This window comes from Seriola lalandi, unplaced genomic scaffold, assembly GCF_002814215.2.
Source record: "Seriola lalandi dorsalis isolate HSWRI2012SDOR001 ecotype SW California unplaced genomic scaffold, Sedor1 jcf7180002054259, whole genome shotgun sequence".
Classification (NCBI taxonomy): Eukaryota; Metazoa; Chordata; class Actinopteri; order Carangiformes; family Carangidae; genus Seriola; species Seriola lalandi.
Genome location: NW_019524812.1, coordinates 403,721 through 416,951, shown reverse-complemented (window position 1 = coordinate 416,951; position 13,231 = coordinate 403,721). Strand labels below are relative to the sequence as shown.

At 39.2% G+C, this 13,231-nt stretch overlaps 1 protein-coding gene across 2 annotated transcripts; it reads right to left on the bottom strand.

Annotated features, from left to right (window-relative positions):
• Positions 1 to 3,150: 3,150 nt before the first annotated feature.
• cunh19orf47 (chromosome unknown C19orf47 homolog) lies at positions 3,151 to 11,843 on the bottom strand. Of its 2 annotated transcripts, none has more exons than XM_023405025.2 (8): positions 11,809 to 11,843; positions 10,223 to 10,310; positions 9,504 to 9,618; positions 8,975 to 9,056; positions 6,558 to 6,683; positions 6,311 to 6,457; positions 5,201 to 5,274; positions 3,151 to 5,116 (listed from the first exon to the last, which is right to left on the bottom strand). In XM_023405025.2, the coding sequence occupies exons 1-8, from the start codon at positions 11,825 to 11,827 to the stop codon at positions 4,568 to 4,570; spliced, it is 1,200 nt and encodes a 399-aa protein (XP_023260793.1). In that variant the 5' UTR covers positions 11,828 to 11,843; the 3' UTR covers positions 3,151 to 4,567. The 2 variants fall into 2 exon arrangements, with proteins under 2 accessions (XP_023260793.1, XP_023260794.1); XM_023405026.2 differs by having other exon boundaries at positions 6,386 to 6,457.
• Between the last annotated feature and the right edge of the window lie 1,388 nt (positions 11,844 to 13,231).

The following is a 13,231-nucleotide window of genomic DNA, read 5'->3' as shown; positions in this document are numbered from 1 at the left end:
TATATATATATAAAAAAAAAAAAAAATACACACATACACTTGTATATGTGTGTGTATACTGTGTGTGTATACGTATATATATATATATATATATATATATATATATATATATGATGACATTATCTTAAATCAGCTTCATGAGGTAGTCACCAAAAATGGTTTTCAAGGTGTTCCTTGTCAAAAGTTAATTAGTGGAATTTCTTGCCTTCTTAATGCATTTGAGACCATCACTTACGCTGCTTCATGGTATTGTTGGTATACAGTAGATTGCCCTATTGGGCAACTGTACTAATCCATATTATGCCAAGAACTGCTCAACTAAGTAAAGAGAAACCCCAGTCCATCGTTATCCTACTGTAAGACATGAAAGTCAGTCTTTTGTTTGAACTTAAGTAGTTGGACTGCCATAGGAATACATTAATGTTTAAGATGGTTTGGCTTACACTGAGTAATCCTAAATTATGTACTAGAATCTGGAGTTCAATTCAAGAAGGAGAGATCAAATGGAAGTGAATAATAACATTTATTGTGATAAACAACAATGAGTTAGTGTGTGATACGAGGGATTGGCCTGCCCAGGTCCCAGACCCGGTCTGCCACCCAGCTTACAATGCTCCAGAAGGACTTTCGGTTACTTGTGGCAAACCATCCATAGTCTCAGAAAGGGAAAGCAGATCTTAGCCCAGGCTGTTTTCAGCAGGGGAGGAAAACTGCTGACTCCGGGTGAGGATATTGTTGAAAGCTCTCGACAAACGAGAGAGTTCAAGTATCTTGGGGTTTGGTTCATGAGTTCAGGCAGGGTGGAGCAGGAGATTGACAGGCGGACTGCTGTGGTGAAGAGGAAGCTGAGCTGGAAGGCAAAGCTTTTTACCAGTTGATCTACTTCTGACCCTCACTATGGTCATGAGAGGCGGAATAATGTCAATGTTTCCAACATGCACTGTAAAAATGCAACTGTGCTGCCAAAATTTACACCACAAATATCATGACAGACAACAGAGTAAACTTCCAAGAGCACAGCAGAAGGAAATGGAGCAGGAAACTGAAATGGATAATCATCTGTAAACCAGCTTACCTGATAGAAGGCTTTCTAAAATCTGTTGTAAATAAAAGGCTTCTGGCCTGTTAACTTTGTGCGCTGTGCTAATATGTAGTTTTGAGATGAACTGAAAATACCTCTGTTGTATGTGCTGACATGGATTTGATCTATTCCATCCTTCACTCACTGATATGACAAACCCTTGAGCACTTACTGTTAGTTTATAGGCTGCATAGTTATACACACACACATACACACAGTTATACATACATTTTACGGCTGTCAAGAGTATATTCATGGACTCCACACCTGTAGAAGGACCAAGCATTTTCTTATCTGAGAGAGGGATAACTGACTACCTGAGCTGCTGTTGGTTATATTGTTTGTTTGGTTGGTTGGTTGGTTGGTTGGTTGGCTGGTTGAAATATTTTGCGACCCGATATGTGCAAACCAAAAAGGAAGGAAGGAAAATAGAATGTGTTGAATATGGACTTACCTCCACCCAGGTCAGCTTTAAACGGCGAGGAGCAACAGTCAGAGGCCGTCTTACCTCAATCCCGGAGAGGAGCTGGAGTGTTTGCGGCCCGCTGGCTTGTAGGCCCACCTGGAAGAAGGGCAGCTTGTGGTATGGACAAAGGTACAAGAGCAGAAGTGACGGAAGCCAGAGTAAAATAAGGCGAGGAGAAGTCCACGGGTGCTGACTGACTGAGTGCTCTCCGTATATACTGTCTGCCTTCGGCTTATGTTGTGACATGTTGAACAGGAGATCATTACGAGTTCAGTTACTGGAGGGTTGTCGTGGGGCAACACGTGAGTTATGACTCTAGATTCCCGCCGTCTTCCTGAGCTTTATCCACAAAACCACTGCCAGAAACAAACAACCGAGAAGGTGAGTAGTGGAGTGTGTAGGTCAGTGTTTCAAACGCTTTAGCGACTGCGCAATTAAGTCTGAATGACTGGGGGCTGATTTATAAAGAACGGCATCCAGCAATTGATTGGCTCGTGGGACGCGGGCAGAAAATCATTGGTATAGATATGTTGACGTCACGGTTGTGAATGGAGGGGATCCATAGGGAACGTGCAGAGCCCTTGAAAAGAAAGTGGGAAAATGGAAATAGGTCAGGAGTGTATTGCCAGTGTTAACCCATAGAGGAACACTGCAGAAGAGGGAAGAGATTTTCCTTATTCAACTGTTGCCTGAGCTTCAGTATAAAGGACATGTTGTTTTCTGAGAGTGTTTTTGCCTTTTTTTAGTACAGCCTGTTCATTGAATACCTGGACAGGTAAATAATCTGATCTGTTAGTTTGGTAATGTCAGTCTGAAAACCAAAAGCCTACTGGGAAAAATGGTGAATGTGTGCCATCAAGGTGTGGAGTTACTGAAATGATCTTGGCGAGGTGTCAGCTCGTCTTACTGGAATTTGATTTGCAGGACATAGGTTTTACCCTCAGAAGGTGGCATTAGGGGTTTTAAACAAATGAGGTGTTTTTAAACAAAATGCAGATATGACTGTCCCCTGGTTTCTGGCCTTTCCTTCCTGTCACCGGTTTCTCTTGTAGGTGATAGTAACAACAGCAACACTGAAGTGCTTCTTCATTGCTATATTTTTTTATTTAAGTTTATTGATTGCTGTCTGTAAGCCAGATTGGCTCTTTGGGGCATTACAGTTTTAGTCAAAGGTTAGAAAAACTGGCAAAAAATTCATGCTTAACACCATTTAAATAAAACATGCAGGTAAAGATCAATTCAATTGAATGTGTCATCAGTATGCACATCTGCATTTACCGGGGCTGACTTGAGTGATGTATTGGCTGATCTTCCCTTCCGGTCCTGAGGTCAAACACAATGTCTTGTGTCTTTTTCACTTTCAAAATGGTGGTTAATGTCACACCATTGCATTGCAAACTTGTCAAATGTGACGTTTGCAGTGGCCTCACTCTTAGACGAGTGGGTGTTTAATAGATTTATTGATAAATGATCAGCTTAATGTTCACAGGGGAAAATGAATATTGACTTTCCTTTCATGTCAATTCCCAAAAGATTTGCAAAGTACAACTCTGACATGCCTTGCCAATGTCTTTTTCACACAAAGAAAAACAGAACAGCCAAAGTGTTTGGACCCTTTTCCTCTTTTAATTATTTTCCAAACACATTTTCTTCAAATTCAGAACTTTGTTTCTGCTCAATATCTTTAAAAAAAAAATCATGACCGTTTATTCAACTTTGTTCAACTTTTTTTCTTAAACAATAAAAATACTTTAAGGTGATTTTAAACATTTTAAAAATATTTACAGTGTTACAAAGTTCTGGTGTAAGTCTGAAAGACCAAAACAGTACACAGGTGTGAATGACCCATACTGGGTTGGGTGAACTACCTACTGGAACTACAGTACAGTGGCCCCCTGATGGCATCTCTGAGTTTCTTTACATGGATACATGATACAAGAACGTCCACATAGAAAAATATGCAGCAGAACAGGTTCTGTGCTGTGTGAAATCAACTCTAACAAATCTATACATTGCATTTCAAAATAAACAATACTCTACTGATCCGGCCTTCAAGTAGGTGGTTTTAGAAAGAGTTCAGTACTATGGTAGAAAACTTGACTTGGGTGTCTTTAGCTCAGAGGTGTGAACTTCTACTCCCCAAAGCAGAGAAGAAGAAGAGGAGGAGGAGGAGGTGTGGTGCTTTATCTCGATTCAAGTGTTCAGAGAGGTTGTTCTGTGTGACCATTTGGATTTCCTTTTCTGCTCACAAGTCTTCGGTAAAAAGTTCAGAAGCCTTTCATCACTTTTACACGTTTTTCTACTTTCAAAACATGATGTAGGAGGTAATTCTGAGGTGAACAAGAATAGAAAGATTTCACCATCACCTCATGGCTAGTCTAATGTCTGACTGCCATCCTGTGTTTTTAATTTGTGGAAGAAAACTTTCCCCGTCTGTCCCTTAAAAAAATTTTTTCAGAAATATTTAACTTTCAGGCAAATATCAACACATTTTTCAATTACTCAAGTGTATTCTTTGAAGAGGAATCTCAAAACAGGGAAGTTTAGGCAGCAGCATCTTTATATGTGGAGTCACAGGGTAAAATAAAAACCACCATCATAGCAGCGTGGTTGACGTCATGCTCATGCCTTAAGCTCACAAATGTAGTTAAATATACGTTTCTAAAAGACGATAAATGGCAGATATGATTGAGACATGATAAATAGTTTTCTGAATACAACATAATATACAGAGAACTTGGAGTCCTTAAATTAAAAGCTTTGAGAGTAAACAAAGGTAATTTTCCAATGGCAGCATAACTAAAATGTAAAAAAAAAAAAAAAAAAATTATCTATTTTTTTTTTTTTTAATCTAAGAGTAACCCTAAAGCATTAAAATCGTCCACACACTCAGGCTGAACAAAAAACACTCCAGTTAATAACAATCTGCAGTCCTGCATGTGGCCAGGATAAATGCAAAAAGGTGGTGATACAAATTCTATAAAGGAAGTTTAGAAAGAGTCTGAATAATTATGTTTTTGTTAGGTTCTCTTATTGCCCAGTCTCTTAAAAACACTAACAGCCTTAAAGTCCATCCGGGCCCCCAAGGACTCTCCTGCTCCTCCCCCTCCTGTGGCCCCGGTGCTGCTGGTGACCTTGGGGCTTGCTATGGTCGGCCTCTCCTGGGCTCTGGGCCTGGTGCTGGTCACTCTGTTGTCCTGTGTGTCAGCGGGTGAAGGCGACACAGCTGCGTTTGAGTGTGTGGCAGGAAGCTTGCCCAGTCTCTGAAGCACACTGATTTTGGCAGGAGGGAGGCCATTAGGGGAAGAAGACGAGGGGCTGGGAGTGTCAGAGGGAGGTAGTTTGAACTTTCCTCCCAGGCGCCGCAGGGTGGTCGGAGCAGGTTTTGCGGCTGGCTCTTTCTTCTGGGAGGGAGGAGGTTTCTTGAGGACGCCAGCGTACTGGAGGACGGAGCCCTCTCCGTCACTATCATCCTGGTCGTCTACATCCATGTTTCCAGCCATCTTTCCTGCCCTTGACCTGTCTTCCACTTCATCCCCTCGGTCAAGACGACTGAACACACCAGTGGGCTGCCAAAACATGAGCATTAAGAGCACAGAACTTACTTTTACAATACACCGTGAGATATTAAGGTATATACTGACAGGTCTCACCTTGTTATTGCTTGTTGTTGTGTCTGCCTTTGATTCAGCCCCAAGTCTTGCAAATACAGAAGTGCGTTTCAAACCTTTTAACGGAACAGAGAAATGGCAATGAGAATGTTTGACAGTTTTGGTTCATGTTTTGATAAATCATAAATACATATCATATATAACAGGAAAAATAATCAGATAAAAATAAACAAGAAATTCCAAATCATGCTGATCATACTAGAATTAGAAGCTGTAGAAATATCTTACAATCTCTGCTTCTGTGTTTACCAACATTATTTTAAGACAAAGCTGCTCAGAGTGCTGCAGTTTGGAACAGTCTCTTACTTTAACATGATTCTCTAAGGTTTTATTAAAAAGGGCTCTAAATTTATCAGCAGTTACCAGCTCTAAAGCTGTACTAGTTCACAAGATTTACACTTACTATGATGAAGTCAAAAGAATGATTTATTTCCACAAGCTTAAGTTGCAGCCTTGAGCTGCCAAAATTTGACCAGAAAAAAAAAGGATAAAATCATTAAAAAGAACGCAAAGCTTTAGTTTTAACAGCTTTATGAATAATGAGACTGACATTATATTATCTCCATGCAAATACTATGTTAAAAAAATCTGTCCATGCACATTCTCTGTTAAAAAAAAATCTAGTTTTTTTTTTAGTTGCTGTTTAAAGACCTAGCTTGAGGTTTTCTAATGAAAATGCATTTAAAACCTCAATTTACAGAAGCCAACCTGACATGGAGCAAAATGGTTTTTTTCATGATGCTCAGTATACAGTGTTGTAATTCTTTTCAGTGACAGAGCCCACTGGAGAATTCATGCCATGGAACAAAAGATCATAATCAGAGATTTTAGAGTTGGGTACAATCTACATGATGCGTGACAAGGGAAAAAACAAGCAGTTTGACAGAGGGAATGATTGTTGGTGCAGTGGGTAATATTAGTAAGGGGATTCAATTATGACAGAAAAGAATGAACACACCCTGTTTATCAGTCCTGAGTCACCCGATTCAGTTTTAGTATGAAAGAGGTCCGTGAAAATGTTTAGTATTGATTAGCTGTAGTGAGCAGCCTCATTTGAGCGAGTTGCCGGCAAGGCCACTGGGTCAGGCCTACCTTTCTTGGCCTGCTGGGCCAGGATGCGGCGTGTACGAGGCGTGGTGCCCTTGGGCATGTTGATGATGTACTTGCCTTCCATCTCAGCTGTCACTCGACGGCGCTTCACTGCTGGCAAACCATTCCCCTCGTCGGCTGGCTGACTTACTGACAAACAAAGTGGTGGACACACGGGGGTTAAACAGGGGTAAAAAGGACTCATGCCTCCAGAGGGACAAGAATTAGGGGATTGAAAGGTAGAATCTACCTGCTTTGCTATTCTTGTTTGCTTGCATGTTGGACACTGTGACGGAGAGGCGGTTGTCAGGTCGACGGGCTGGAGTGGCTGGTGGGGAGTCATGGCTCAGAGCGTTGGCGATCATACGAGTGGCAGCTGAGAAAAAAACAAAAACATTCTTAGAGAGGACATGAGATCAGAGGACAGCTGGGTTTCACAGGTGTCTTCTGAAATGCATCAAACCTTTTTTTAAAATGCCAAAATTAAAAGTTTGCATAAAAAGAACATGTTAAAAAGTGAGGTAGAGCCAACAAACTAAGTGATCCAATTTGATGTGTTAATATGAGATTAGGCTGATTTATTTTCTAATAGAAACAATTACCCTTTGTTAGGCCTTATGATCTGACATGACAATGACAAAATTAGCTTGTAAAAATATATTTGTGCAGAGTTTTAGCCCTTTTTAGGCCAACCCTCAAAATAAGATCAGGAGAAAAGAATCTGTCAATCAGTCATTATATATGAAAATGCACAATTCCATCATTGAAGAGTCAGACTGCCTCAAAACCCATCCCGTGTATTAATATCCATGGTTTACTGCTGCATGTGTGGCAGCACGTATTTTGGTTCTTTTAAATTTTACGATCTCTCTTTTTGACAGCCTACCAGTGCACCTAATCATTATAGGCACCAACAAAACAACTCAGTTGTAACAACAATTTATCAGGACAAATTGGTAACAGGCTTAATGGGAAAAAATCTATTCAGTGCACTTGTACGTTTAATTAAAAAACATCAATAAATGGTGCCAGTGTATTGATAAAAAATTTGTTAAGAGTGCGTAATATACTGACATCAATTGTTTGTCCCACTCAAATGGCCGACATAGAAACTGCATCCGCAAACAGGAATCTTATGTATGAAATATTGTTGTTTGTGTGTTTGTAAACAAAATTCCATCAGAATTAAAGCCCAATCAGAGTAAAATGCATTATGTGAACACCTTTATCACAATTAAGAGAGAGAAATTTGATTCTTTGTAAAGAATTGTGGTATAATTTAACTTTATAATTTTTATAATCTATCTGACAGGACAATACCATAGACTGTAAATAGAGATGGACGTAGCCGCCGTGACATCACCCACAGGTGTCTGAAGAGTGGTTTTGAAGCTCAGTCAGCCGTTCCGTCGTTGCCATCTTGCCAGTACCTGACTCCACTGAACGCCCAGCTAATACAAAAATGGGCGAAGAGGAAGGGTGTGTGTCGAGCCAAGACTTGGGTGCATGCCGGCTTGCGGCAAGCATATGTTTACCCGCCTGTCACTCAAAGCAGCACGCCCTCAATTCTCCATAACCTCAAGCCTTCATAAAATGTAAACAGGTGAGTTATATACAAATTTGCCCGCGAACAGTTGTCAGGAAGGAAGAAATTTGCTGTACAGACCAAAACCGTTATTTGTACCAGGCTGTAAACAAGTTTATTTCTGCTTTAAAGATGGGCATTTCAACATGGGAGACTATGGGGATTGACTGACTGTTGGCCCAAGATCTGAATCATGGCAGCTGCCATGAGAGGCTCTCCTTCATCTGCTCCATTACGGCAGACATACTATATTATGATGCTGCTGATGATTTATATTGCTTGTGACTGGGCTGATTTATGGCTTAGACTGCTGTGTCACCCCAGGAAAGCTATGTAGTAGGTTGGGTGATTTATGCACAAATAAATAAGCCATGGACAAGTATATTGTTTTGTTTAAATTTGAAACAACAAAAAATGTTATTAATATTTTACCTCTGATAATTGTAGTCTTTTACTGTTTAGATTAAACACTCACAGTCACATGGCACACAGCTTACGTAAGTCCGATTTTATTATAGTTCTACTATAGTTTAAAGTGGAATGTTGTTGTATATAATTTAAGGGTTTTTTTGGGTTAATTGAGTGTGTGAGTTGCAGATGTTGAACAATAAGAACTGTATGTTTGTTATGGAATACTTGCATTTGGTTTACTAACTTTTTGGTTAATTTGTTTAAATGCTTTGCATTTATCTCCTGCATATACAAATTTCATATCATTTTAGTTTAATTATTTTATTTATTTAATTTTTGTGTAAAAATGCAATAATAGTTACAGCAGTTTGCCTAGTTTTACTGTTTATGTAGTGACTGTGATTTGTCTCTTTTTTTATATCATTTGTTTTGGAGCTACATTCACATTCGCTCCCGCGAGTACATCAGAAAAATGTGGTTTGAAATAAAGACTTGTTGGTGGAGTTAAAGCCAGGTCCACGCCCTCAGTCTAATCAGCTATCATAGAAAACATTTTAAAGCCATCGGAACAGCTAAACCTCAATTAAACAGCAATCCAAATAAAAGTTGATGACATTTCAATCACAGTCCATGTAATGCTTTATCTAAAAAAGTTAGACACTTTTACTTACGAGTATTGGCAGTTCTTCTGAGCTCAGCTTGAACGCTTGTCTGTCCTGAGGAGATGGCTTCCGTGGCCATTTTGCACATGTCCTGAAGATGGGAGGGCAGGAACGCACATTAAGGCTTATGTTAAATTTGCATTCTACAGCAAAATCATTGACCAGAAGGCAGTGAATCTGACCCATCTTCACCTGTTACTGCATCTATCTGAAGGAGATATAAACACGACATTTTCTCCTGATTTTTACTTTTGCATATTTATATTACTTAAAAGACAACTGTTAATTGTTGAAACACTCTGGTACAGTATCATATTAGAAACAAACTCTATAAATGTCAGATCATTCAACAGGACATTTGTGTTTGTGGCTGTGGATATTTTTGAGCCAGTGGTTCATGGTTATACCGTCCAACCCTGTCATACAATCATAGTTGCAATCTCAAAATTTAAAGCCATTCTAATGTACATCCAGTTGATTTTTAACAGTCAATCATTTACAACATTTCATTACATGAAAACATTAAGTGTGATCTCACCTGCCTGTACACCTGCTTGGCATGTTTAAGAATGGCAATGATATCACCAATCACTGTAATACCGAGGTCCATCATGATGTCTTTACTGAGGTCCATCAGCATGTTCTTCTGGATTCTGCAGTGAGATAAACAATCAGAAAACAAATGTTTGGGAAATGATGAAGTGCATATGATCACAGCACAGTTGTGGGGTTTAAGTGTCAGGGTTTTGACAGGGTTGCCCAAATTAAATGTAAGACTTCTTTATACCATCTAGATTGCAATTTAACACTTGTTTTATGATCATACCAGCCAAAATAATGTACAATGGAAAGTTGGGACAATATGGATAGAATTAATATTACAGCTGTTTTTCAGTACTTCCTTGCAGTATATACTGTAACTAATTCTTAATGTCTAATGATAAAAAATAAATTGAGATTGAGACTGAAACCCTTGAGGGTTGAACGGCCTCCTGCAGCACATTCCACTGCTGCCACAATCACAATCACACAAGTTTATAGGTGTATAGCATCTTCCATCAGCCTGCAACCAATTACAAAACATTTTATAACTCTTATAACTATATACAACAGGCAGAAGAAAATATTTACAACTTTAATTCATTCTAAGACCTTTTTTTTTGAGAAAACTAATTTCAATGCTTTTAAGACTTTTTACAACCTGCAGATGGCCTGAGTGTACTATAACAGGGATATGAAATAGGGACTTTAGGTTACCTGTTGTCCACAAAGGAGACTGCATAGGTAACGGCGAGGCCAGCTGGGATCCCTGCATCCTTAAAAAACTGAATCCACTCTGAGGTGGCTTAAGAAAAAAAGGGGGAAAGGGGAGTTTAATAACACAACAAAGAATTGAAGAGCATTCAACAACTGACATAATCACTGACATATTTATAATTTACTTAATTCAAATAAAATCCTATAGCTAATGACTCCTTCATTTGGTGGTTAATCTCAATATTATTTCTTAGATTATTCATCAATCTACAATGTTGGGAAATTCCCATCACAATCCCTAAACTCAAAGATACATCTCCAATGTGCTTCTTTAGTTTAGCCATCAGTCAAAACCTCAAACATTCAATTCACAATGATATAAAACAGTGAAAATTTTCTGATTGACTAATCTGTTCATAATTTTCACAGTAATTGTGATAATATTATTAGTGAACTGGCCTCTTCAAAGTTTACAACAAACAAGGCTATAGTGTTGATGATAGTTCTCAGTGATACTGTACAGTGGGAGAGAGGCCTGGCACAAAAGCCAGTGATGTTAACCTGAGGAGACAGCAGCATGTTGAGTTCTAACACATGCTGACCATGGCCAGCTGGAGGTTATTTATAACACCAATTATGAAACGTCTTGTGGCTGGAGTATCAGATACAGGGTGAAGGGAGCACAACAGCTGTCTAAACAATGCCTCTGACTAACATGCTCGGGCTATTACTTATGATCTCATAGTTACAGAGACGAATGGTGGTCATGGTGGCTAAATTGTCATTTGGCACTTTGATGCCTGAACAATACAGAACCAGAACAGATCCACAAATGATTAGGACTTCAAATAATTATTATTGTCATTATCGAATATCTAATTTGATCAGAAAATAGTGGAAAATATTCCTCCCAGTTTCTCTGAGTCCCGGGTGTCAGCTTCAAATGTCTTGTTTTTTTCTCAGGGATATTTAGTTAAGATGTTAAGATATTACAAAGACAGATAATTAAGAGGCAGTTATTTTGATACATGAATAATCATTTTGCTAATTTTAAAGTAAAAATGGGAAACACTCTCTGGTGCCAGCCTAACAAATGTGAGCCTTTCGATAAATAAAATAGTCGCTAGTTGTAGCCCTAATTTTAACACTACTAATTTTAACAAACTAGATTTAGGGTTTAACAAAGTGAACCGGGTGTAATGTTGAATCGCAAATGTGATGTAGACACAGTGCTGATTAGCTCATGATAGCACGGGAGGAAGAACCAATCAATTTCACCAATTCAAACATTAAAGTACCCAACATGTGAGTGAACACTTCTCCCTTGTCGATTTGCTTTTAGAAGTTAAAGGCAGCTATGTGTTAGCACCGTTAGTGTTAGCATTCTGCACTAGCATTGCCTTAGCCGCAGCTACAGCCATGAACTAAAAGGCGCTACCGGCCATCTGCAGCGTCCACTGTAAGCTATTTCGGCTGTAAAATAGTGTTCCGAAATCAAGCAGTGACCAAATCTAACAGTGAAACTCATAAATAATTTAACTATTGTCAAGTGGTAAGGTCGGCAAGCCGGGCCTTTATGCTCTCACCTGTTGTCACGGACGCCATGTTTACAACAAACGGTTTCGTCTGCTTCCGTGACGCAACATCCGCCAGAGCCGGAAACCGAGGAAAAAAAGTTCCGGTGATATTTTTTATTTTTGGACACTAGAGAGCGACACAGACCGATCACTTTATTCCTTATTCTGTCCGTTTAAAAGTAGGTAGATTCACGTTATATCCTTGGTTGTTCTCCTCATGAGTTATGACCACAAAAGAGCTATATCTGCCGATTTCCTTCATTGCTCAATCTTGTGTGTTTCAATTTTTATTGTTGCTGTTTTCGGTTAAGGTTGTCAGTATTTTAGTCCGTGGTTAGTTGCTTTCTGTTGGTTACCAGCTTAGAGGAGCCACAATTTATTACTTTATACATATTTTCCTTCATTGTGAAAATTAAAAATGAACTCAGAGCAATTATGAGGCAACAATGCTTGAACTCTTTATCAATGCTGTCAACAGAGTCAGAACATGTCAGAGACCTGGACTTTAATAACAGTGCAGGAGTTTTTGAGGAGAAAAGCTAGAAAGAAGACCATCAGATCAGGGAGGCTTTCTCTTATCTTATTATTCATACATTATGGAGTATCCTATATTCTATTTGAACTCTTCATTCCAAGGTGTTGTGTTAATACAATAAGAACTAGTTGACACTGGTTGGTTTTGGAAAACATTTGACTATTATATCATTGATACAATACCATATGTGTGTGTGTGTGTGTGTGTGATCTGAATCATAGAACTGTATTGGTGGAGGTGGGCAGTTTGTGTTTGTGTAGCGTATCCCATTCAGCTGCACATTGTTGACTAATACAGTGATAATGTTGCTTCTGGCCCAGGAAAGTATTGTTACAATCATGTATCGTAAATCCTGTATGATAGAATAAATCTACAGCTGATGACAGTTTCCTTCAGGTTGTGATCATAAGCTATAGACTGTCAGTGTAAATCCCGAATAAACTACAGGTGTTTCCCACAGATAACAGCCTCTGCTGAGGACCTGTAATTGAAAACCTTGGATTGCAAGTGTGAGAAGAGCGGATTGGGGGCGAGGGGCCTCTGCATTCTTAATCCGTGCCTGCCCCTAGGAGATTAATCTGCTCATGTCTGCCATAACTATTTTTTGACCACTGGGAAAAGGAAGTGATCTGAACACAACACTATCGTCAGTCACTTAACAAAGATGACATGGCAACCTTGTTATTGGAGTCATGTTTTTAGCCACCTGAAGAATGTAAATTTAATATTCACTATGTTTTGGTCTGTCCCAATTCCTGAGGGAAATATCTGGTTCGTTGGCCACTATGATCCATCATATTTACCAGCTAGCTCCTAATTTTGTCCACCTGCTGTTTGTTGCTGGGCAGGTAGCATACTGTGACAGAATAAAAATAAACGTGTGGGCCGTAAAACCAA

Excerpts from the sequence above, each read along its gene's own strand:
- cunh19orf47 (XM_023405025.2), bottom strand. Across the intron at positions 5,275-6,310 it reads GGCCCAGCAGGCCAAGAAAG|GTTTGAAACGCACTTCTGTA; the intron begins GTAGGCCTGACC and ends TTCCGTTAAAAG. Across the intron at positions 5,117-5,200 it reads CAACAACAAGCAATAACAAG|CCCACTGGTGTGTTCAGTCG; the intron begins GTGAGACCTGTC and ends ATGTTTTGGCAG.